At 46.6% G+C, this 24,703-nt stretch overlaps 1 protein-coding gene across 1 annotated transcript; it reads left to right on the top strand.

Moving 5' to 3' along the window:
- Positions 1–201: 201 nt before the first annotated feature.
- Positions 202–24,545, top strand: myo15b (myosin XVB). The gene is made up of 58 exons (XM_020046936.3): positions 202–3,098; positions 3,561–3,737; positions 4,230–4,294; positions 4,395–4,458; positions 4,596–4,705; positions 4,853–4,927; positions 5,035–5,232; positions 5,318–5,381; positions 5,480–5,593; positions 5,741–5,902; positions 6,147–6,260; positions 6,346–6,404; positions 6,536–6,659; positions 6,783–6,878; positions 7,685–7,942; positions 8,028–8,105; positions 8,181–8,329; positions 8,427–8,472; positions 8,553–8,677; positions 8,774–8,888; positions 9,153–9,328; positions 9,597–9,687; positions 12,044–12,118; positions 12,240–12,297; positions 12,492–12,712; positions 12,854–13,089; positions 13,227–13,396; positions 13,524–13,770; positions 14,660–14,846; positions 15,358–15,421; positions 15,501–15,533; positions 15,638–15,819; positions 15,919–16,128; positions 16,260–16,338; positions 16,470–16,728; positions 16,836–16,926; positions 17,050–17,293; positions 17,401–17,507; positions 17,602–17,661; positions 17,763–17,838; positions 17,925–18,043; positions 18,214–18,332; positions 18,465–18,606; positions 18,871–18,982; positions 19,072–19,402; positions 19,561–19,697; positions 19,774–19,850; positions 20,318–20,394; positions 20,494–20,624; positions 20,771–20,865; positions 20,952–21,029; positions 21,323–21,419; positions 21,588–21,736; positions 21,890–22,014; positions 22,175–22,308; positions 22,423–22,556; positions 22,827–22,958; positions 23,629–24,545. The coding sequence occupies exons 1-58, from the start codon at positions 795–797 to the stop codon at positions 23,716–23,718; spliced, it is 9,642 nt and encodes a 3,213-aa protein (XP_019902495.3). The 5' UTR covers positions 202–794; the 3' UTR covers positions 23,719–24,545.
- Positions 24,546–24,703: the final 158 nt, after the last annotated feature.

Below are 24,703 nucleotides of genomic sequence, written 5' to 3'. Positions count from 1 at the left end.
ATGTTTATTAACATCAACAGAATGAAAATGGATAACTGTTTCTACTAGTGATATCAACAGGCCATACGAGGAGGATGATGATGCTGCTGCTGTTGTGATACTGTAAACTGGGTCTCCAATCTAAGACCTGTGTGTCAAGTGGCTATTAGGGTGTAAAACATCTGAAACCCTGTCCTAACGCTAACAGACTGGGTGACATGGAATACAGCGTGCTTCCTAATGCTAACAGACTGGGTGACATGGTATACTGTGTGCTTCCCTTGCTTCATTTATTAATGTGAACCTTGGTGCATTGGCAGCCGATTAGTTATTCCTAATTGAAGGTTATACTTGGTAAGGATTTTCGATATAAAAAGTAGTCATTTAAGGCCCACACAATGTGTGATTGGTTACATGCACCTATCCTCTTCATTTTCTTAGTATTTATGTTCCCACTCTGCAGGTCATAATTATATTAAAACCGAAAATGAATAAAAGCTGATAAAGGACTGCCCTTATTCCTTCCGAAATGTCACCAGTTAAGGGTAATGAGAGGGCCAGAAGAGAAAAGGGGAAGAAAGACAAAATGAAAAAACTAAAAGATGAAAGCCAGCCTCAGAAAAAAGGACCAAACGATTCCAGACCCCACTGCGTCTCTACTCCTGCAGTTGCCAGTGGAAAAAGAAAGGTAGAACTGTGCAAGGAAGACGAGGTGTGTTGCAGGGGGAAAGTTAAAGAGGAAGAAAAGAGTATCAATAAAGGTAAAGTGGATTTGGAAGAGAAAAAAGCAGTGAATGGAAAAAGTCTAAATTGCAATGAAAAGGATAAAGAGAATGGACAAAAAAAAAGTTTATGGGAGAGGTCAGAAGGGACGATCACTTCACAAAGAGAAAAGGGAGACCATGAAATACAGTATAAATCCAACTAATAAAAGAGGAACAAAAACACCCCGAACCACAGGAAGACGGGCAGACACACCTACACCTGTAAGAAAGCCAGTAAAGAATACTGTCATACTGAGTGAAACAGAGGAGAGTAAGGAATCTGAGAGCGAGGGAGAGAGCTCAGAGGAGGAAAGTGACGAAGAGACAGAGGAGCCAGTTAGTAAAGAGACAACTGAGACAGAAAGGCAAGAGACTGAGGAGAGCAGCGAAGAGGAGGTTGAGGTGTCGGACACAGAGAGAAGCACAGAGGGGCGAGCAGAGGAGGAATCAGAGTTAGAACTTTTGCAAATTGAGGAGAGATTGGAGGGCAAACCCTTAGTGCAAACCAGGAAACGATGGGAACCTGAAGAGGAAACAGTCAGCACCAGTGAGGGAAAAGGGGAAGAATCAGAGTTGACAACGAGCGATGGAGGTGAATCTGATAAGGTAATTTCAAGGAAAAGGTTTTCACCAAATAAATCTACCACCACGCTACCACTCAGCTTGATAACCAACATCCCTGGCCCTGCAGAGGGTCAGAAATCTAAGATGTTTAAGAAAAAGGGCCAGGCTGAGAAGGCTGACAAATCGAGGACACCAGAACAACCCCAGAAACTCTCAAAGGCAGAGAAAAAGAAAGCAGAAAAAGCTAAGAAAGCAGCAAAAAAGACAGAGAAAGCAGCAAAAAAGACAGGAAAAGAGAAACAGAAAGCAGAGGAAAACACCCAGCCTCTGAAAGCCTGTTCCTTTCAAAGGGCTGATGCTACACCAAACAAAAGTCTGAAGCTTGCCAAAAAAATTAAAAACTCCAAAGACAAGGATGCTTCTTCTTCCTCACTTGAGACGCAGGACGAAGAGGTTGCCTCAACTTCATCCAAAATTCCTAAAGGCCCATCAAAAATGCTGCTGTTGAAAGCAAAAGGAAAGAAAGACCTTAAAGCCTGTCAGGAACAAGAGAAAGAGGAGCAACCAGATGGAGTAGGAAGACAAGCAAGTCAGGGGAGCACGAAAAACATTGGCCTTGTCCTGGGCCGAGTCAAGATGGCCTCTGTTCAATACAGAACCAGTCCGATGTTGGCAAAGCCCGAAGAAGAAGTAGCAACAACAGAGTGTGCAGATGAAGTTCCAGCCAAAACAACCAACCGTCTCATCGCTAATAAGAAAAGCAGTACGCCCCTACGCCGTGTCTCTGGCTGGATCAGGGGAAAGATGTCCAAAGGTTTCAACATGAGGAGCCAAGTGAAGGCGATGACCCAGGCCATTGGCGTGTCACGCTGGCTCCCTCGCCAAGCAGTCAAGCCAAGGGAAGGAGCCACTGGTTCCAAACGGAGCCTAGTCAAACACAGAATGGTCATCAGTGTGGCTAGTAAAGCCAGCTTGGCCAGAAAGAAGAACCACGCTTCTGGATCCGGAGCCAATGAGAATACTACTGTCAGTGAGGAGAAACAGGCTGGGGAGTCAGGTGACGAACCCCACTCCACCTCCCCTCCAGCTGCTATTGTGTTCCCCAGGATGAACAAGCTTGGCTTGGGTGTGGGCAAGGCCAAAGGAATCTTGCCAACCCAGCCTGCTCAGCCATCCTCCACAAGCCCAGGCTCCAGTACTGCAGCAGGAGCCAGTCACGAATCCCCAAAGCCCCCCAAACCAGGAGCCAGGCTTGTTCTCCCAGTCAAACCAGACCTCACCCTCCTCAAGTCTACTAAAAAATCTGTTCCTGGAGCCTCAGAAGGAGCGACAGACCTGGGTAGAACTGGCAGTACAAAGGAGAACGCAACAAAACAGGGACCTACATCGGACACCAACAATGAAGACAGGAAAAGAAAAGAGGCTCTCAAAAGCGATGGCGGTGTCAGCATCCTCCAGGGAGCCAAGGCGAAACTGGGAAACGGCCAGTTCAAACTGACCAAGCTATCCATGCCCGTCGCTGGTGGTGGAACTGGAGGACCCAACCGTGATGGCGCTATAGTCGTGGAGGAGACGGGAACGGGGACTATAAGACCTACAGATGGTCCTGCGTTTGGAGAACCTGTCAGACTGACTGGAGAACCAGCCAGAGTTGGGTCTGGAGTGGGATCGTATTATGAGGAAGAGGCTGATCGAGAAGTGGCCCAGCTGATGGGAGAGGGAGGTTTGTACCCTGCTGGCCCTCCGGAGGTGCACTGGGCTGGGACTACAAAGATGACTGGCGATCCCCAGGTACTGATGACACGGGGTAATACATTTTGCGTTCTTTGACCATAATCATATATAATAACACTACAGTATATGCCATAATATTCTATTAATTAACATCTAGTATTGTGTATTTTGTTCTGAGCATTAGTGCAGAATATTATTTTTAACTCTGTAGTATACCTCAGTCATGTGTATTGCTTACAATATAATACAAAATATACTATAGTATACTAGCTACTGTACCAGCTACAGTGAATACTAACTATATTGTCAAAAACATTGTAGTGATTTACCTGTATTAATCTAGCATTACAACAATATTTTGAGCACAGTGTCGGGTAATATCTATTTCATACGAGGCATCACAGAAAACGTTACAAAATGTGCAGTTGTGAGGATGTATGTTTGCATAAGCCTCACCCAGGTTTCAGAATATACCAGATACTGTGATATCAACATCCCAGTTGTGACTTCCTTCCACAGGACTGGCTGAGAGCGGATACCCTCCTGCCGCACCAGACGGTGGAGAAACTGACCAAGTGGACGGTGTACGAGGATGGGGACCAGGTCAAGACGGTACCAACCCACAACGGTAGAGGACCCTGGGAGGCTGAAGACTCTGCTCAGGACATGCTGGAGAACCGCCTGAACAACACAATGGTACTGAGAATATCCTGCTGTTGTTTGGCTAGTATACTGGAAAGTTCTGGTTCGAGACTTCTCTTCATGGATTACTTAGTAGTTCACTTAATAGCAAAGCTTATTGGTTAGTGTACTTGAGGGAAAGAGCAATATAACTGATGCTTATTCATGATGTATCACAGATCCTATTCACCACTGTCAGTGTGTATGTGTATTGACTAAAGCCTACAACAGAGATGTCCACTGGTTTATTTATTTTCCTTTATGTGCCAGTACACTAGAGTATAACACAGGCAGCCGGACAGAGTATCAGCTTTCACAGTGACTCAGACATCAGCGTGAATCTAGTCATATTGTTTTGCTGTAGTGGAGGGTCTCTAAGCAGAGGTATGGAGCTGAGGGATGAAGTTAGAGGACAACAAAAAGAGTTACAAACAGTTAACCGTTATACACGGTTCTGGAGTGAGATGTGCGTCTGAAACATGCCTGCTCTGGGTTGACCTTCCCCAGGTATTGATGCCAGGGACTGACGTAGCTGTGGAGGTGGACGAGGTTGAGGATCTGTCCCAGCTGGAGTGAGAGAGCACGCACGCACACGCATACACACACACACACCCCCAAGACAAACAACAAATTCACACACACACACAGGTATAATCTGCTGTTTGTGTTCAGGGAGGTGTGTGAGAGCTCTGTGCTGCTGAATCTGAAGAAGAGGTTCCACCGTGACTCCATCTACGTACGTAACCCTGCAACTAAAACATGGGGACATTCATGCTCTCTTTAGAGCCGTCTCTCTTTCCCTCCAAACAGGAATCTCACCGCTCACTTGTCTGCCGCCATTCCAGACCAGCCTGTCATGTTTCTGTGTCTCAGACGTACATAGGTAACATGCTGCTGTCAATGAACCCCTTCAAGCCCCTTAGCCTGTACACGGAGGACCTCCGGCAGCAGTACCAGGGCAAGGATCAGCACCGCAACCCTCCGTGAGTACCGCCGGTAACACGGGAGTAAGCCCTGCGGCGTCCTGCTGTAACACAATCACTCCCGGGTCAGCCCTTCCGAGGGAGAGCCGAGTGACGAGCAGAGGGTGGTGCTAATCCAAGTCTCTGGGTGTGTCTGTAATGGTGCAGCCATGTCTACGCCATCGCTGACGCAGCCTTCAGCCAATCTCAGAGCTCGCCACAGGAGCAGTGCATCGTCATAAGGTACGACAGAGGCATTGCTTTCTTTCCCCCCCCGACGCTCCCCTTTCCCTCCTGAGTCCCGTGACCTGAGTCTCCAGCTGTGCTGATGTTACTGGGTCTTTCTGCAGTGGTCAGAGTGGGGCGGGAAAGACCGAGGCCACCAAGCTCATAGTCCACTACCTCAGTTCTATGTACCAGGGCCGGAACGATAACCTCCGACAGCCAACCGAGGTGATGCCCGTCCTGGAGAGTTTTGGGAATGCCAAGACGATCCTCAACAACAACTCCAGTCGCTTTGGCAAATACCTTCACATCCACATCCTCCAGTGAGTCCTCCTCTAGTGACTTCTGATTTCACACCGTGGAGAAACACATTTGCACTGAATAAGCCTCCTTTTCATTGACTGACAGTGGTGTGGTGGTGGGGACCTCGCTGTCAAAGTACCTCTTGGAGAAGTCACGCATTGTCTTCCAGGTAATCTGTTAATCCATGAATCTACTCCGCCATTAATCTGTTAATCTACTCTGACTTCACTGATGGTTTATCACACTATCCTGTTATAATGACATAAGGCCAAAGGCGAGAGGAACTACCATGTGTTCTATGAGCTGTTGGAAGGGATGAATGACTGGGATAAACAGAACCTCTATCTGCAGGGAGCAGAGACATACTACTACCTCAATCAGGTGAGCTCTGATCAGTAGAATCAGGTTTATATCGGGCTGGGGGTGGTGGAGGGGGGAGGGTCCTACACATCCCAGGTGTTCTTTGGACCGTGGCTGAGGGACAGTGATGTCAGTCAAACAGTCTCCTCCTACCTCCATCTCTGTCAGGGCGGGGCCTGTGAGCTGAAGGGGAAGCTGGACAAACAAGACTTCTCGCTGTTGGTTCAGTGCTTTGAGAAGATTGGTCTGCATGCTGACCAGATCTCCACAGTGTGGGCCATACTGTCCTCCATACTACAGCTGGGGAATATCTGCTTCAGTTCCTACGAGGTGCGTTTCCTTGCCTATTCAGGACCAAGATTAACCAAAATGTCCTGACATTACAGTTGCAAGTTTTCACCTTTCAGAATCTTTGTGTCAGCTTATGGGTTTGGTGTATGGGGTAGCAGTTAAGGTTAGGTTTATGCGTGAACGTTGCGGGTTAAGGTTACGGTTTATGAATGGTATTGAGGTTAGGGTTTGTGAATGGTAAAAATGAGTTGTATGTTTAAAGTGTACATTTGTGTTTGTCTAGAATGAGTCGTTTGAGGTGGCCCGTATCTTTAGTCAGGCTGAAGCCAGAAGAGTAGGTTCACTGTTACAGGTGTCATCGGAGGCCCTAGAGACGGTCATCACACACAGAGTGACGGTTAGTATGACTGCCTCTCCATGCCTTCTTGCCTCACTCTGCCTCAGCTGATCATACATTACCTGACCTACCTGTCCCTCCTCAGGAAACCACCTATGACAGGATCTACTGCCCGCTGTCTGTAGAAAGTGCCATAGAATCCAGGTACTGAACCAGACATGTCCTGCATTGTCATTGAGAGCCTCTTTATTCAGCATCTTTGGAGTTAAGGATTAATGTAATACATAGAATTATAGTATAATAATAGTAAGCTTTCATCTATCTGTCTCTTTTAGAGATGCCATAGCCAAGGCGCTGTACTCTGTGCTGTTTGATTGGCTGTTGGAGCAGATCAATGATTGGCTGAGTCCTACAGAGATGGACAGCACCGTGGGCATAGTGGACATGTATGGCTTTGAGGTGAAGGGCAATGAGGACAACTGTGAACAAACCCACAAGACTCTCCAGGAACAGGGTTGGGCTGCCCTGATCTATTGCATATGATATGCATTTATTCTACATCGATGTACCTATGTCTTATAGGACCTGGGAGTGAACAGCTTTGAGCAGTTGTGTATTAACTTTGCCAACGAGCAGCTGCAGCACTTTGTCAACAAAGCGGTGGTGACCCAGGAACAGGTCAGTGGACCGGATGTCACAGTTCACAGGTCAAACCACAGCGCTTTCACTTGTCCAATCTCGTTATTGGGGTTGACCTTCATAAGGCCTATTCACACTGCACTGTTCTAAGCCCTGGGCTATCTGAGCCCCAGACTAAGACTGGCCCTGGGTTTGCTTAGCCTGTGTTCACACAAGAGTTTGTTAGCCCTGGGCTAAGGTTTAACCCTAGGCTAAAGGACTCACACCTGTATTCTTAGGCCCTAGGCGAACGGACAAATACGCCACAATACTACTTTACATTCAATGATAAGCTACACATGTTACGTTCTCTCCGGCATGCGATTGTTACCGTAGCCTATATCACTGACACGCGATCAATGTTACTCTACCATGATTCAATTACCGAATTCAATGCATCGGTTGATCAAGATGCCCACCCCGTCGGTATTTGCTTTGACAACTTTGTTAAAATTACGCAAATAAAGAGAAAAACGTTAGTCAACCTTCATTCTTTCGACATATTTGCTAGATGTACGTCCAAAGCAAGCTGCAATAACTACTTCTTTAAGATTTAGCAAGCATTATGAAACGACAAAAGTTTGCAGAGTGAAAGGATCGAAAGAGAAATACGGTTGTGTTGCTAACGGCGCGTATGTGCATTTTGTGAAAGTACGGCTTTTGTTATTGGACAATAAACGTGCTAGCCCACTTCAAAATATGCGCGTGTGAGCACTTGCTTAGCCCTGGGCTTAGGAGACACTTAGCCCTAGGCTAAGGTGCAGTGTGAACACGCCTAATAACTTAGAATGTACCTCGTTCCCCAGGAGGAGTACAATTCAGAGCAGATCCAGTGGTACCCTGTCCCGCTGCAGGACTTCCACTCCTGCCTGGACCTCATCTCCTCCAGACCTCACGGTATCCTCCGCATACTGGACGACCAGACCAGCCTGCCTCAGGCCACTGACCACACCTTCCTCCAGAAGTGCCACTATCACCATGGGAACAATCCGTACTACACCAAGCCCAAGATCCCTCTTCCCGTCTTTACTCTGTATCACTCCGCCGGTGCCGTCACCTACCAGGCATGGAAACGTCACCCTCTGGATCTGACAGGTTAAGGGAAGCTTCGTCTGCGAGTCTTAACGGCTTTCTCCATCTTCTGTTCAGGTTCATAATTTCCTGAATAAGAATCACGATCAGTTCCGTACAGAGGTGGTGGAGCTGTTCGCTCGGAGCCGTCTGAAGGTAAGACAAGCCTGCAGCCCTGAGTGCTGGAGCAGGGGTGTCAGTTGATGACCACGCTGTATCTGCCCTCCCCAGATGGTGTCAGGGCTCTTCCAGAAGGTGCAGGATAGTTATCTGCAACAGAAAGAATTGGGGCGGAGGGGCAAAGGTCACAGGCAGCAGCCCTCCACGGTTGCAGCTCACTTCCAACAGTCCCTGAGCGAGCTCATCACGCGAATGGAGAGGTCAGGGCCTTTTTTAAATGTTAAAAGAATGTTGCCTTTCGTTTGCTGTCAGAAAACGTGCTCTGATGGATGACCAGTTATTTTTCCTTCCACTTAGGTGTAAAACCACATTTGTTAGATGTTTCAAGCCAAATTATGTCAAGGTGGGTATTCTACATTAAAGATTGTCAATTGTGCCCTTTCTGGGCCTGTATGACATCATATCCTGTCCATCTTCCCTCAGCTTCCTGGTATCTTTGATGTGGACTACGTGTCAACCCAGTTGAGGCATGCTGGGATACTGGAGACCATCACCATCAGAAAGGAAGGATACCCAATCCGTATTCCCTACACCTACTTTATGGAGAGGTACTGGGTGAATCAAGCAGTACACACTATATTAATTCATACCCCGTTCTGCCACCATCCACACTCAGTACCCACCATACGTCTCCCTGCCGCCAGATATGGAATCCTCCTGGTGGAGCGCTCAGACACCATGTCTGACAAGGAGCAGACAGTGGCGCTACTGAATTTTGTAGGAGCTGAGGAAGGACAGTACCAGCTAGGACTCACTAAGGTACGAAGGAACCCACCATATGTAGTTGGTTCATAGAATGGGAAGGTTCATAAAAAGGATTGAACTGAGCCACGTCATGTATCTTTGATCAGTGTCTAAAAAGTCACAACCCTGCTTGGGTGTGTGCGTGCGTGCGTGTGTGTGTTTGTGTGTTGGCATGCATTCCTGTGTGCATGTGTGTGTGTGGGTGGGCATGCATTCCTGTGGGTTTGTCTGTGTATATGTGTGGTGGGCACGCATTCCGGTGTGTGTGTGTGTGTGTAGGTGTTCCTGAAGGAGACACTGTTCCAGCGTGTTGAGGACAAGTGGAGCAGCACTCAGACCTGGGCTGCAGTTACCATCCAGAGGAACATTAGAGGGTTCATCTGCAGACGCAACTTCAGGTTTTTCAAACAGAAAGCCATTGTCATCCAGAGCCACATACGAGGACATCAGGCCAGGTATGGATGGAGGGATGGAGGGACACAGAGGAAGGACAACAGAGAGAATGGAGGCCAAGAGTAGAGACTAAATGAAACAAGAAAGTCTAGAAAGTCATAACATTACATATGCAGGACCATGGTTGACTGTTGTAACCCCTTTTCTCTGTTTCTTCCATATACAATATCTGTATATATGAATAAGTGAGAGACAGAACCAGAGAGAAAGAGAGACAGGTTGCATTTTGTATCCACCTGGTGCCTGACTGGTTTCCCTGACTATTGACAGGAAGTACTACAAGCGCCTGAGACTGTCTTTCACTCAGTTCTGGGCTACTATGATGATTACCAGGAACACTATAAAGAGACGACAGTGGAGGGTAAGACGCACACACACACACACACACACACACACACAAGGAAATAACTATCCTATCCATATCTGCCTGAGTCAATAGCCAGGTTGCTTGGCAACTGTATTCTGTTTGCAGCCTTTATAGGTATAAATAGTGCTATAAATTCCTGCATCAGTCCTTTCAGTTGAGCAACATCAGTGGGTAAGAAACGAACCTCAGGTGTTCTGGAGGAGAGATAGCGCCTCCCTATATTACATCATATGGCTGTAGTTTCTGATTAGCTAGGAGCTCATGTGTTTTTATTCAGGAATGCTTTCCAAAAAAAAACTTTCGTATCATCCCAAGGAGACTTTGAAATCTGACAAGTTGAGAATTACTTCTTGTTTTGTGTTATTAAAATAATATATTTTTATTTGGAAGTTTTAGTTGTGGCCTTGGCTTTATTCCTTAGGTTCTGTGAGTAGAGAATCAACCACATTCAGTGTTTTAATTTCCATGGTTACTGAGCTAGAGGTTATACTTTTTGAAATTAACTTAATATACATGCATATATTACTGATGTGTAACTCTACTGCTTAATTCCCAAAAAAGTATTTATCCTATCAGCAACATACCTGACAAACACAATTTACTGTCATCCCTTAATACCACATGTATACTATATATAGTGTCAGGAGTTGTAAGCTACTGATCATTGCGAATAAAAGCCCTATGGGGTAAATGTATAACCAGGCAGCCTCCTGTTTCCTTTCCTCGTCGTGTGTAATGAGATGTAAAGGGTGTGGTCAAGCAGATCAATTGATTTCTACCACAGTGACCCTGCGCCTCACCTACTGGTCTCCTGCCCACACTTACAGTATCACGTTGTTCATCTTTACACACCGAATCTCTCTTTCTTTTTTCACACACACACACACACACTTCACTAGCCACACACTCCTGTCTCGGACTTCAGACCCTATTTCTGAAATTAGAGGCTGTGTCAACTCTCCTTCCGCTTGTCAGTTCTGTCTCTCTCTCTCTGGATTAATACACTTTAGGATTATTAACAGGTAGGCATTGCTTTTATTCGTCAATAGACTTTTTAACCATTTGAAAATGCTATATTTAAAATCAGGGCTTTAATGAGAGTTTAGAGGAGGCGTTGCGAGATAGACGGACAGAAAGGTAGTGGATACTGTCTAGGTTTTGCAATCATTCGTTGGATGGTTGGGGCGGTTATCTATTATTTCCATCATGTTTTGCTGTCATGTTTGTCTGTAAGAAAGCTTCACTTTAGCTAGTTTTTGTTTCCCCTTTGAGATTTGATCAGTGAATTACCCTCAGTTAGGTTTATTGGATTTGGACTATGGACGCTGATGCCATCCTTCAGTTGTCCAGAGAGAAGGCTTCACAGTTCGCTGTTTGGGCTGGCGTGAACACGTGACCTGTTATGAACTTCGTCTAAAATATTAAATCCCAAAAATTCGAAGCTATGATTATGTTCACGTTTTGTTAATTTGACGTAAATCCTTGTCCCTTGTAAATTCACAGAGTACAAAAGTATTGACATGTTTTTTGTTTAATATACGCTGACAGGACAATGCACAATGACGGTCAAACTCTCAGGTTACCCGGCCTACAAGAAATGTTGTACACAGCAACTCCTTATCCATAAAGCATAAAACAATTAAAGGATTAAGGAAAAAGCTCTTGCAGTTAAATAATCACTGCCTTTAAATCGGTCGTCAAAACAGTGGTACCTGAACTGCCTAGTACCTTGTCAACACAATTCAACGTCTACCCTGCGATACTTATTCAACAATCACTTAGTCAGTGTGTCCAGTATGAGTGTGTGTCCTGTCAATGTGTGTTTGTGTACCGTGTAACCTACCCAGACACGTCAATAAATCCTTTACCAAGAGATCTATCACATCACATTGTTACAGCACGGTGATATGCGGGCTTCCTTAGCTCGCTGTAAAACCATCAGATAAGTGATTGCATTCTGGACTGTAGTGTCCGTGTGACCTGTATTATGGGTGGAGCGCCTTGGCTGGGATATGTCTTCCCTCTGTTCACAATAGGAGTGTTTTCCGGACAAATGTCTGCAGGCAGGTTGGACGTACACCTGGGTAGGTAAAGAACAAAACCGTGGAATGTTTTTCTCAACGGCAGGGAAATATGTGAGAACGGCACATAGAAACTATTTGAAGTGGATAGGCTTGGCATGTCTGTGTAGGTCGCCTCTTTCCCGTGGATCAAAAGGAGGAGCTGTCACTGCTCGTCAGAGCTCAGCATCACCTGATTGTTAATAAAAAAATTAAAAACGCAAAGATAAGACGATGTATATATGTATCTCAATACTAACTCAGTCAAATCTGGGTTTGTCTGCCCTCAGGAACAAGCAAAGAAGGACAGGAGCAAGGTGAGGTCCACCAACACTAAGACCGAGGATTCTTCCTCCACAGGCATGGTGAGTGTATCCTAAACTACACTCTGTTTGTCTTTAAACACCTGTACAGTATCTATTCCAATTTTTTCAATTCTATTCAAAGACGTATTTAAAAGAAGCTCTCCTGATCATTCTTTTCCAGGATGTGGGAATGTTGGAGATCCCGGCTGAGCTGTCAGCCAGACTACGCAGTGCAGCAGGTTAGTCAGACGGGAGCAGGACTTGGTGTAGCTAGTTTGGAGGGGGGGCTGGTGGTGGGCAAAATATGCATGTAGTAGATCATCAAGTTTCTTTGACAATTAATAGGCAGGTTCTCCTGGTCTGGACCCAGTACCGCCATTGTTCTCTGGTGGGGGTTTTTCTGCGTATGACTGTGGTTCTGTCTCTCCTCCAGGAAGGCAGCATGTCTCTGGGATAACAGAGGTGGCGCCTCCACAGGTGAAGGCCGAACACCACCTCTCCCTGCCCATCGATATAGACACCTGCCCCTTCTCAAGATACACCAAATCTACACTGAAGGATAGCTGGGTCCAGCAACAGGGCTACCCCCTTCAACAACCTCTGACCTCCCTGGAGCCAGAGGATGCGCGCACCGCTTTGGAGATATACAAACTGGTCAGTACCGGACACACACAACCCCATTCACATGAATACACGCACACACGTGTGGAAGGGACTCCCAGCACCGCTGTGTGATTGGCTTGCTGTCCCTGTAACCCACTGTCTCCCGCTCTGCTTCTCCATCTCCCTGCACAGATCCTGCGCTTTGTGGGGGACGGGGATCTGAGTGGCTGGCAGGAGCAGCTCCTGGGGAACTACATTGTGGAGAAGGGCCAGACCAGAAGCCCCCTCAGGGATGAGATCCTGGCCCAGATAGTCCACACCACCTGGGGAAGGGAGACGGAGGAGAGCTCCCTGAGGGGCTGGTTATTACTAGCCACCTGCCTCAGTGCCTTCACCCCTTCCCCAGCCCTTGACAAACCCCTACTGAAGTAAGAAGCCCAGCAGGACAAATCGTGTGTGAAGATGTCTATTCTATCTGTATTTGTATACAAACCTGTCCGTTCTGGTTTTGGTCTGACATGTCCTGGGGTTTGTTGCTCTGCTTCTCCGTCTCACCTCTGGACAGGTATGTGTCCGACAGGGGTCCAGGTGAATATCGTTCCCTGTGCCAGCACAAACTCCTCACCTCCCTCCAGCTACCCTCACCCACTTCGCGACTCCACCCCCCCTCCCAGCTGGAGTGGACAACCAATCAGAGGAGGGGAAAGATGGTGTTGGACGTACACACCTTCAAAGGTGAGGGACAGAGAGGGGTTATAAAATATAAATGTCTTCCTTATTGTAGATTATCTTTGTGGCCTTTGGGTGTGATTATCATGGTGGCTTGGTTGAGCGTTGTATCCCTTCTCTTCGTTTCTTCCAGAGGAGAAGATGACAGCGGAGGTGGAGTCGTGGACCACAGGAGAGCAGCTGGCCTCATGGCTGCTCCATTTCAGAGGGTTGTCTGAGGCTCCTCTGGGCTGGTCTGTGTCTCTGCTAGGTGACGACAGCTGGTCTGATCTGGCTGGATGTGACCTCGTCATGGACCTGTTGGCTGGAGCCGAGACTGGTGTTACAATGGGCACCGCACAGCCACACCCTGACTACCTGTTCAGCCACGAGGACAACGGGTGAGGCCGGGAGGGACACGCACGCACTCACGTACACGCATATGTGCGCGCAACCTTTGACCTGGCTTACAGCAACATGTAATCTATGACCTTTCATATGTGGCCTCTGTACCCTTACGCCAAGCCGTTACCCAGGGTCCATTTTCTTTTCTTGGGAAGAGCACAGTTCCCTTGACTTTTCAGTTGCATTCGCGGTAATTCCTTAAGTTGCTCAGTCGGTGGTGAGGCTTCTCTGACCCTCTGTGACTCACACTCACTCACCTTTAATGACTAAATACATTTACTCAGAACTGTAGTTGTAGACACACCCATGCATGTGCACACGCACACACACACACAGAAAGGACTTTACCCAGTTCTTTTCTAATAATTTGTATTCATAAGCAGTGAAAGATTACAAAAAATATATCCACATTGTAAGAAGTTCCCCGTTTCCTCCTTGTTATCCTACCCTCTCTGACACGTTTTCAACCGCATTTCAACAGAAAAAGAATTACGTTAATTAACACAACAAACAGACAATATAGATATATGTACTTATACCCATAAAAAACACAATACGTTCAAGTATAAACGTGGATACTACATGCTGATTTAGTGTACATTAAACACATATTTCAAGCCCAGAGCCTGCCATCCACCAACCCAGAGCCTGCCATCTCGGTAGCCAGTGTTTGGTGTCAGTCCAGGGGCACTAAGCGAACCAGTCCCCTCCCGTTCGCCCCCCCTCCCCTACCCGAAACCGTCAGCCAGTGAGACGTCTCGCTCTGGGGCACCTACGCTGTGTGGCCAGTAAAGAGACGGAGTGACTCTGCCAGAATAAAACAATGATAATGGAGTAACTAAGCCGCCTGGGATCTTCAGCAACTTTACTCGCTCTCTCCATTAGGATGATGACAACAGACCTAGATGGCTTCATTCCCCCGGCCCCCTCCATGCCAGCCCCTGGTCTCCCCCAGCAAGGAGGGGCCCCCTGGGATCACAGAGACCACCAGCCATCAGATGGGTCCGGTGGTCGTCAGATAGATGCCTTTGTGGATGACCTTTTTGACCCAGTGCTGGACCAGGGACCTGGAGTATGTATTTTATCTGAAACACTCTTTCATGTTTTAATTTTCTGTCTGATATGTTCTGGAACTTTCTACCTGGAGCTATTTGTAGTTGGATTGGGTTTTCCTTTCACTTTGATATAAACAAGACTAGCTATTGAGTTTCTGATTTATGAACTGACTTGTATATACAAAATATCCTTTAACTGTGGTTTAATCAGAAACAGGTGACTGAGGACACAGCCTCTTTTTTAGCATTAGGGCTAGATTATGTTTAGGCATAAATGTTAGATTATTGAAGTTAGGTTTAGGTTTTGGATCGGTAGAAGTAAGATTTTGTAAGGGCAATCAACTTTGGTGTCTCCATTCAGACAATGTGATTGTGTGTGTGTGTGTGTGTGTCTGTGTGTGTGTGTGTGTGTCTGTGTGTGTGTGTGTGTGTTTGTGTGTGTGTGTGTGTGTGTCTGTGTGTGTCTGTGTGTGTCTGTGTGTGTCTGTGTGTGTGTGTGTGTGTCTGTGTGTGTGTGTGTGTGTGTAGGACCTGGAGCGTATGGCCATGCTGAACAGGAGGATGAGAGGAGGAGGAGGGATGTATGGAGCAGGTACAGTTTCTCTGCCTCTCTCACTTCTCTTGCTCTCTCTCAATACCTTTTGATTCAGCTGTTATTACCTGTGTTCCAGGTGCTCCAATGACAATGCCAGGTTATTCAATGGGTGAGTGAGGGGGGCAATTTAATCACACCACAACGCGGATCACTGCAAAACTTTTCACCATTCCCCCACAATTCCCGTATTCCCCTGCGTTTTTTGCCTCCCAGGAATGCCAGTCAACCCCGCCATGCAAGGCTATGGGGCCCCGATGATGCCAGGCATGATGCCAGCTGCCCCCCTACCCATGATGCCCACCATGATGATGCCCCAGCCGGCATCGCCAAGCATCAACCCGCAGCAGATGGCCGCGCAGCAGCAGGCGTTCATCAACCAGCAGGCCCTGCTCATGGTACTGGGAGCCCTGGGCACATCCCTCCCTCCCCCCCTCCCCCCCCTCCCGCCCTTGAACTGTGACCACCTGCCTCTCTCCCCTCTGTCCACCGTCCAGGCGCAGCAGATGACCATGCAGGCTATGACCATGTCCCAGCAGCAGACCCAGGAGCAGAGACGGCAGGCCAACCTCCGCACTGTCACGCCGCCCCGCGCCCGATCACCCCCGCCGCCCGCCCGGACGCTCCCCCGGCCCCCCTCCCCGCCCCAGCATCGTGCGCCCAGCCAGGAGAAACCCCAGCCACGGGCACAGCATCAGATACCTGAGGTGAGTGGGCCTGGGCGAGAATGTGTGTGGAGGTTTGTGTCCTTTATGTTGGCCGTTGTAAAAGAAACGACCCCCAGCTTGGTGGCAGACACCTGTTTTTAATGTGTGTGTGTGTGTTTCTGCTTTTTCAGCCCGAGAGAGACGTGGACTTGACCAGTCCAGAACAGCATGAGTCTTTCAAGGAGAAGAGAGAGTTTTTCCAGAAGATTTGTGAGTAGAGTTGAAAACACCACAGCCGGTTCGCCTTCAGATAATCCTGAATTCTGACACCACAAGCTAAACTGAGAATGCTCATGTACTGTCTAACATGCACCTTCCCGTGCTGTCAATCACTCTGTCAGCTTCTCAACCCAAGCCAGAAGCCAAAACGCCGAAGCCTCGACCTGCTCCCAGCAGCCCGGCCAAAAAGACGCAGCCTCGCTCCCCCTCACCACCCCCAGCCCCCAGGATTGTGCCACCTCCCCCGTCTCCTCCTGCTAGAGAACCAGCCCCCGCCAGCCCCCCTACCACCGTGCCTCCTCCCAGTTCCAGCATCCGGGACATAATTAAACAGTACCAGAACCGCCCAGCCAGTGAACCAAAACCCTTTGAACCTGTCAGGTCGGTGGGTCTGTGGAACCATCCCATATTCTTTAGGTCGAGCACGGCTCATCTGTTCCGTTGATAGAGCTGCTGTCATTAGTCTGTTCTCCCTCCCTCCTCTTTAGGGTTCCAGCACGGTCGTTTGTGAAGAAGAATGATCCTAAAGAGGAGGCCCTTGCAATCCTCAGAGGTAAAGGACCTGTACAACAGAAAAAGGTAAGCGCTGTGTGTTCGTCCATGCATGCCGAGTCGCCTAGCCCTGGTCATGTTTTATCAGTATTAAAACCAACATGTCATTCGGCATCGCCTACAGTAATACTCTTCTCGGCTCCTCTCCAGAAAGAATGGGCCCCTCCTCCCCCGGGCCAGAAGAGGCCGCTTTCCCCTCCCTCCACCAGGGGGCCTCGGTCCATCTCCAACAGCATGAGGCAGAAACAACTTTACCTTGCTGACCTGTTTGGCTCCCAGGGCCGCTCTAAGGAGCCCCCATCTGCTCCCCCCGAGTCCGCCCCCCCTCCCCCCATAGCCCAATCCATCTATGAGAGCGTGCCAGACCCCCCCTCCGAAGCCGCACCCACTCTCTGTAAGACTACCACAGTGCAGCACATATTGTCCTATCACATCAAGGCCTCCTACAGTAAAAACTCAGCACGTCATGTAACTTACAAGGCTTGTGTTTGTCCTGTATAGATCTGCCCTCTGAGGAGGACAATATTCGCTCCCAGCTCCACAGGTTCTCTGCCAGTGTTTATTTCTCCTATTCTTCCATGCCTGGCAAACTTATCCTACGCAAAGAGGTGAGCAGGAACGGCAGACGAGGACAATCACTCTATATTGATTGTGTTTGCATTATGGGGGGAATCCCTGTCAACTCTGCATGTATGTGTTCAGGTGTTTTACCCCAGAGAGAGGTTCAACCATCCCTACATCCTCAACCTCCTTTGTGAGCAAGTCAGTTCTAGTCATTTCTTGGTGGCCACTTTTTTTTTTAATTTACTAGCTAATACTATTATGGTATTATAAGGCAATTCCTTTTTTGGTTTCCCTTCCAGATCATGAGAGACACATACTCTGACTCCTGTGTGAGGATCTCCAGAGAGGAGCGGAGGAAAATGAAGGATCTACTGGGTGAGTCAGTGAGTGAGGTCAACAGGTTTGTTCTGATCCTCCATCCTGTCTTTTCTCATTCTGTCCATCCCTCCTCCTCTCTCCAGCCAGTTTCCACGTGGGCACGAGTATCAGCTCAGTAGAGGACGACAACATGAAGAAGAGGATAGTGATGGCTGCCAGAGACAACTGGGAAAACTACTTTACTAGACTGTTCCCTGTCAAAGTGAGTGAGCTTCGGGATTTCCTTTACTTAGGTTAAGTGTTGTGGAAATGGGACAATCGACAAAATAGGGAAAACCTCATGAAAACCTTAAATCATTACACTAATCACAAAGCGTCCCATTTACACAATACCCCACACAAACTCTTGTCCTCTTTCTCTGTTTGTCCTAGGGCAGTGGCGGCGAGGAAACCCAGTTGTTGGGCGTGTCTCATCGTGGGATTCGTCTCCTCAAGGTAGCCAGAGCATCAGGCATCAACCCCAAACACCTGCGCCTCCTCCGGAGTTACAGGTATTCCACGATTAATAACCAAACCTTTGAGATGAACAAGGTGTTTGTTATGCCTGCGGATGAGCTGATCCCCACAGGTCTTGCTGCATGTGATGTTAATGTCCATAAATGTACCTGTGTTTTTCTGTCTAGCTATGCAGAGCTGCTGTCGTTGGAGCTACGATCTGAAGACACGGTGGAGTTCATTCTGAAGGGAGACCAGCTCCAGCTACAGAGCAACAGGGCTGTTCAGATCGCTGCCATGGTCAGCCTGTTTCACCAAGAACTCATCAAGGTTACCACCCTACTCTTCCTCGTCCTACATTGATTTGTTGTAATATTCATTTATATTTGACCTATCAAATTGATTGAGATTGAGAACCAATTCTTATTTAAGCAACTTTTACGACATCACTTTTACCAGTTGAGGATATTGGCACCAGGGACCTTTTGGTCAGATGCCATAAACACTAGGCCTACCCACTGGTTTCCTGGTACAATACAACTTACTGTGTATAGGACCTATGTTGTGTGACAACAACCTATTAAACCTTCTCAGGGCTCGGATCATGTCATCGCCCTGAAGAGCTTTGTGACGGACGATAAGAGCCTACTCGACTTCCGCAAGGGTGACATCATCAAACTCCTGGCAATGGAAAGCCTCCAACCCGGTGAGGTCACCACACTGACTCTGTGTGTGTGTGTGTGTGTGTGTGTCTTTGTGTGATATTATTAACCCTGCTCTGACTCTTCGTCTCAGGTTGGTGTTTCGGGTCCATCGCGGGGCGCTCCGGTCTCTTCCCAGCCGACTTCACCCAGCCGTCTGCCCCTCCTGACTACCATCACGTACGACTTGACAACCGTGAACAAAGGAGGAAGAGCATGAGAGAACCCAAGCCTGTCGCAGCCATTGGACCCCCAGGCCCCAGGCCCGCCCCCAAAATGAATTCAGCCCAGCCCAGCCGGGAGGGCTCCGTGGCCGAGTCGACTCGGTCCGCCCCTGGTTCGGTCCAGGCCAGTGAGATTAGTGAGGCCCAAAAGGTTCTGATGACAGACTTCGCCATGAAATTTTTCAGAGACTCTGTCAGCAGGTGAGAGGGGTAATGAGGTTTACCCGCTTCTTGTGTCCCAACTGTCTTCCATAAACTCCATTTATTCTGCCCATATCTTTCCCTTCATCGCTCCATCTCATCTTTTATCTTTAACCTGCCCTTCCTCTTTCTCATCCTCCCGTCTTTCCCTCTGTTAGAGTTGAGGGTCGAGGTTTGCTTGACGGAGGTAGGAACTTCACAGACATGGTTCAGTACACGGACGTTCCCATTCAGGAATCCCTCATCCTGTACTCTGATCTGGAGCTCAATGGCTTGGCTGTCCAAGTCTTCATTAGTGAGTAGACGCACACCTACACTTCTCAGGTGTTGCATTCCTTCATCTGAATGGTCTGCCCCTTCTGTGTCTGAAGGTGTGATGCAGTTCATGGGTGACCAGCCTCTTGGGAAGCACAAATCTGAAGGAGACTGTGTCAGCCATGTGTTGATGGTGAGCCACTCCTATAACATGTACATTGTATCTCTCTCTCACGCTCTCTCTATTTTTCTTGCACGCATGCACGCACGCACGCCTACATCATCGCTCAGTTTGCACACTCTCAACCTGGTCCTAATAAGAATACAGCTGCTTGATATTTAGTAAAATAGTGTAGTATATACATGTAGTAGTATAGTACACACATGTATTAATGTAGTATAGTATAAACATGTAGTAGTATAGTGTAAACATGTATTAATGTAGTATAGTATAAACATGTAGTAGTATAGTAAACACATGTATTAATGTAGTGTAGTATAAACTTCTACTTAATATATCATAGTATAAACGTGTATTAATATAGTACAGTATAAACATCTAGTCATTTGGTATAGTATAAACATTTAGTGATGTAGTATATGATGAGCCTGTAGTGATATTGTATATTATAAATATTTAGTACACTTTTTTTTGTTCAGCTGGGAAAGGAGAAGGAGTTCTTACGAGATGAGATCTATTGTCAGATCATCAAACAGACAACCAACAACTTACACCAGTGAGTGCCTGGCATTCTGTCTACAAACCTTTATAGTGTGAACAGAGGTTTCAAAAGTGTGTATGCCTGCGTATGTATTTGTCTGTGTGTGGTTTACAGGGAGAGCTGTACCCGTGGTTGGCGTCTGCTCAACCTGGTAACAGGGTTCTTCCCCTGCTCTGGCAATCTGAACCCTTATGTCACACACCACCTACAACACATCAGCCAAAACCCCACACACCCCTACCAAGGTACGTACACACACACTCACACACATGCACACACACGCACTGCTGCCTGACTTGCTGCAAATGCCAACAATGACTTCAAAAGAGAATCTGCTGCTGTGCTAACCATGCACTCCTGCAGTTATGTGTGTATCTTTCTTCTACCACAGAGCTATCTAAACATTGTAAGGAGAACCTCTTCCGCAGTCTAGTCCATGGAGGTCGCAGACACATCCCCTCTCACGTAGAGATGGAAGCCATACTTGTAAGATATGAGTTCGAAGTGTATCATTAGTTTTTTATTTCATTATGAGTGAGAGTCATTTACTGGTTCATTTCTTTTTTCTGCAGGCTGGCAGAAGTTTTCGTCGATTGCCAGTCAAGCTCCCTGGTGGAGTGGATTTCCCGTGTAAGATACACAGCTTCAGTGTAAGTCTGCTGACCCTACATACCTGTCCCTCCCCACCCTCACACACCCCTCTTCAAATGACTGAATATGATAAAGATGAACATTGTGTCTTTGGCCATCTCCTGACAGACCCGTCCCATAATCCTCTCAGCTTGTGTCCTGTTTTTCGAAGCCCACCAAACAGTTCTGTTAATGCCATTTAACTTTCTGGCTGGGATGGGGACAATGAAATCCCCAATCTCCTCCCCACGATATGAATATTGAGGTTATAGTTTTGTTGTATAATTTAGGGAACCAACAACTCTGTTTCCAGGTGGCTCTGGAGGTGGCTGAAGAGCTGTGTAGAGAGATGGGTATCCAAGACCTATCCGAAGTCAAGGAGTTCTCTATCCATGCCAATCGGGACAAAGGTAGGTGAACAAACACAATCAAATCCCCATATTGTTCCTCAGCAATGCAAAAAAGTTTGTCTGTTAATCATCACAACAAAACCAAGGACATGTCTAGAGGTTTTGTATTACTTCTCTGTTCTCTGTCCACACCAGCTCCCTCATGTCTCTGTTCCTCTCCTCCATCAGATGGGATGGTGAGGCCCCTCCACCCTGATGAGTACCTCTTTGACTTTCTATTGGACGATGGCTCCATCTTCCTGTCCTTCCATCGCGTCATATGGGCACACCCACTTCACTTTGACAATGGCCTGTACCTTGAGTTCCACTTCCAACAGGTACCATAGCAACGACCCAAGGGTTCTTTTACCAGGCTTTTGGGACTTTGTAGTGACTACTAATGTACATACTACGTTGAGTACGATAGGTATGTGAATACACAGTGCATGCCTGTGGTGACAACCCCTCCGTCCCTGTTTTGTTCCCTGCAGGTCCTGGGTGACTACTTGTATGGCAAGTTGTTTCTGCCAGGCAGTTATGACACTGTCCTCCAGCAGATGGCAGAGCTGGCTGCCCTGCAGCACCTGGCACAGGGCCTCAGTGAGGAGCCCACTGTGTAAGTACTAATACCTACCCATAAACCCTGCAGCCCTGAGTACCTGGCCCAGTAAGTAAACACCAGCACTCACTGGGAGCAATACAATTGTCTTCAGACCCAGACGTAAGTGTTTCTTGTCTGTCATATGTTTAGTGTCCCTCTTCTCTGTCCCTGTCAGGCCTGAACTGAAGGAGTACCTCCCCAGACAGGTTGGGGGCAGTACAAACCTGGAACAGATTCACAGTTTCACCCTCCGCGAGCTGAACACCATGCAGTCCCTCAGCCCCCATGACGCCAAAGCACGCTTCCTTGGTAGGGCATGCACATACTGTACACACACACACACACACACACACAGTACACACACTATAGTGCTGTATCAATGGAATTGCACAGATCGATTGATTTGCTCCCTCTGTCCCCCAGAGTGTCTGAGCTCCCTGCCTCTGTTTGGCTCAAATATCTACCTGGCTCAGAAGGTCAGCAATCGCAGCTGCCCCTCGCCCTGCCTGGTGGCCGTCAACCAAGAAGGAGTGTTGTTCTGCCACCCTAAAACACAGGTATACCCAGCATAGGTACTAGATTCATCTTGGAAACCTAGACAGAAATATAGCATAATTGTGTCAGGTACGATACCAGTTACATTAATCCATGAGAGATGAATAATGAATTTGTTACCAAGAATAGTTCATATATTTATTATATAGTGGTGATGGATGATTATCTACTGGGTGTTGGGGCTGATTCCTTATATGGACTTGACTACAGATATTTGCCACAGATGTGAAATATTATTTTTGATGTGGTATTATTTTCATGTTGTTATTCAGGAGCGGTCCTTTGTGATCCCTTTGGAGGAACTGCAGTCAATGCGCTCTGTCAAATCCAAGAAAGTGCCAGCGGTGGAGATCACCTATAGCAGCAAAGGACGCCCGGAGACCATGACCATCCACCTCAAACAGGTGAAGTACACTTGACTGCAGTCGGGAATTTGCAGCAAGTCTATCAGGGAAAACAAATGGCTCTTCCTGAAAACAGAAGGCTATAATGTGTTTGTAGGCTTCCACCATACTTTTATAAAAATCTGCCTGTTAAGTGAATATGAGCTGAGTATACTGTAGGTACAAGTAAACAACAGGGACAAAGAGGCTTATAGCATCACAGGTGTTCCTCTTTTAGGCACACCCCAAGTCCCTGAGCTATTTAAGTATTCAAGACAAAGTTGTTTCTATTCATTTCAGATTCGGTATTTGCCAATGTCAAAGAAGGGTGTCATTTTGGTCATTTATACAGTAAAAAATATGTTGTCTCCATCCATATGAGGTGATTGAGAGTTGTATGAATTGCATCAGTAAAAGGCCAATTCTTCACATCATATTTACACACAAAACCAAAAAGAATGTGTGCCATTTCTGCAAGGCCCTTTCTGCTCCCAGGACACACCCCTCTTTTCCTCTTTGTTCGGGCATCTTCTGATTTACTAAATAAGCTCTGATTGATAAAATTATGCAATGCTTTCATTGATAACCATACATGTATGTCTGTTTTTCACTTTTGCATGTCTGTTGTCTGTCTATCTCTTTGTGTGTGTGTGTGTGTTTGTGTGCGTGTGTGTTGTACTCTGATCTACAGGCCAAGGAGCTATGCCACATCATTGCTGTCTTCATGGAGGAGCTGGTGCGACCACCCATAAATAGTTCTGTGTCCAGCCGGAACCACTAAGCATGCACACACACATCAGCAGTTGGATATGAAATTAGATACATAAATGTCATTCATTGACACATGTAAGCAATAAGATCTAATCAGTTTTTAGATGTGCTGTACATTTTCTGTGACATTATACATTGTCAATTTTGAAGTGTTCACAATACTGCAATATCTGCAGTAATAGTGTATTGATAGTGTATTACTGTACTTCTTACCTGTTGTCCATTGATTTTGCCCTTAATGTGTTTGAAAATGGGAACACTGTTTTTACTTTGTGGTTGGGGTCAATGTAAAAGTTGAAATGAGAGGTGCCTGTACTGCTGATTATTACCTCAAATCAATGCCTTAGAATTTTTATCAACAACATAATAAAACGTAAAAAAAAAACATGTTATTGCTTTGAATACCAATGACAGTTTAAATTTGAATATTGCTTTTGTACATGAGTTTCTGTGCAATAAACTTTACGTGACCAATAAATAATTGTTAGGATGCATTATGTAGTAAATCATTTTCTAGATAGGAAATTACATTAAAAAAATTAGAATAGAAGATGCTGTCTTTGTTTACTTTCTGTATAACTATATAGAAAGCATTGCCTGGGAGTAATGTTTCAATGCTATGGGGTAGATTTTAGCTAACGTGAAAACTTTTTGAATGTTCTTTTTCCAGCTTTGTTTAAAAAGATGGTGGGAATTTTGAGGTAATTTAACCTACTGATGCATTTGTAGCTATGTACCAAAGGTGGCAGAACAGACCGCTCAGGTTGGGATATTTCCACACTATTTTTATTTCTGTGCTTGAGACATGTGATCAACCAATTAAAGTTTGCATATATATTTTTGTTCAGCTTTTGTACTTTTTTTTATTAAAACTGTTTCATACTTTTATGATAACTAGGTTTGTCTATACTCAGCACTAATTACATCATACAATATTGATTTTACTTTGCTAGGGCGGTATTTATTAAATGTATTATATTTGCCTTAATATTTAT

Source organism: Esox lucius, chromosome 5 (genome assembly GCF_011004845.1).
Source record: "Esox lucius isolate fEsoLuc1 chromosome 5, fEsoLuc1.pri, whole genome shotgun sequence".
Lineage (NCBI taxonomy): Eukaryota > Metazoa > Chordata > Actinopteri > Esociformes > Esocidae > Esox > Esox lucius.
This window is presented reverse-complemented; position numbering and strand designations above follow the sequence as displayed.

What these genes read in the sequence shown, in the direction of transcription:
- myo15b (XM_020046936.3), top strand. Translation starts at nt 795, where the DNA reads ATGAAAAGGATAAAGAGAATGGACAAAAAAAAAGTTTATGGGAGAGGT. An exon ending in TCTGCTTCAGTTCCTACGAG is followed by an intron (nt 5,903 to 6,146) that starts GTGCGTTTCCTT and finishes GTGTTTGTCTAG; the next exon opens with AATGAGTCGTTTGAGGTGGC. An exon ending in TGACCATCCACCTCAAACAG is followed by an intron (nt 22,959 to 23,628) that starts GTGAAGTACACT and finishes TCTGATCTACAG; the next exon opens with GCCAAGGAGCTATGCCACAT.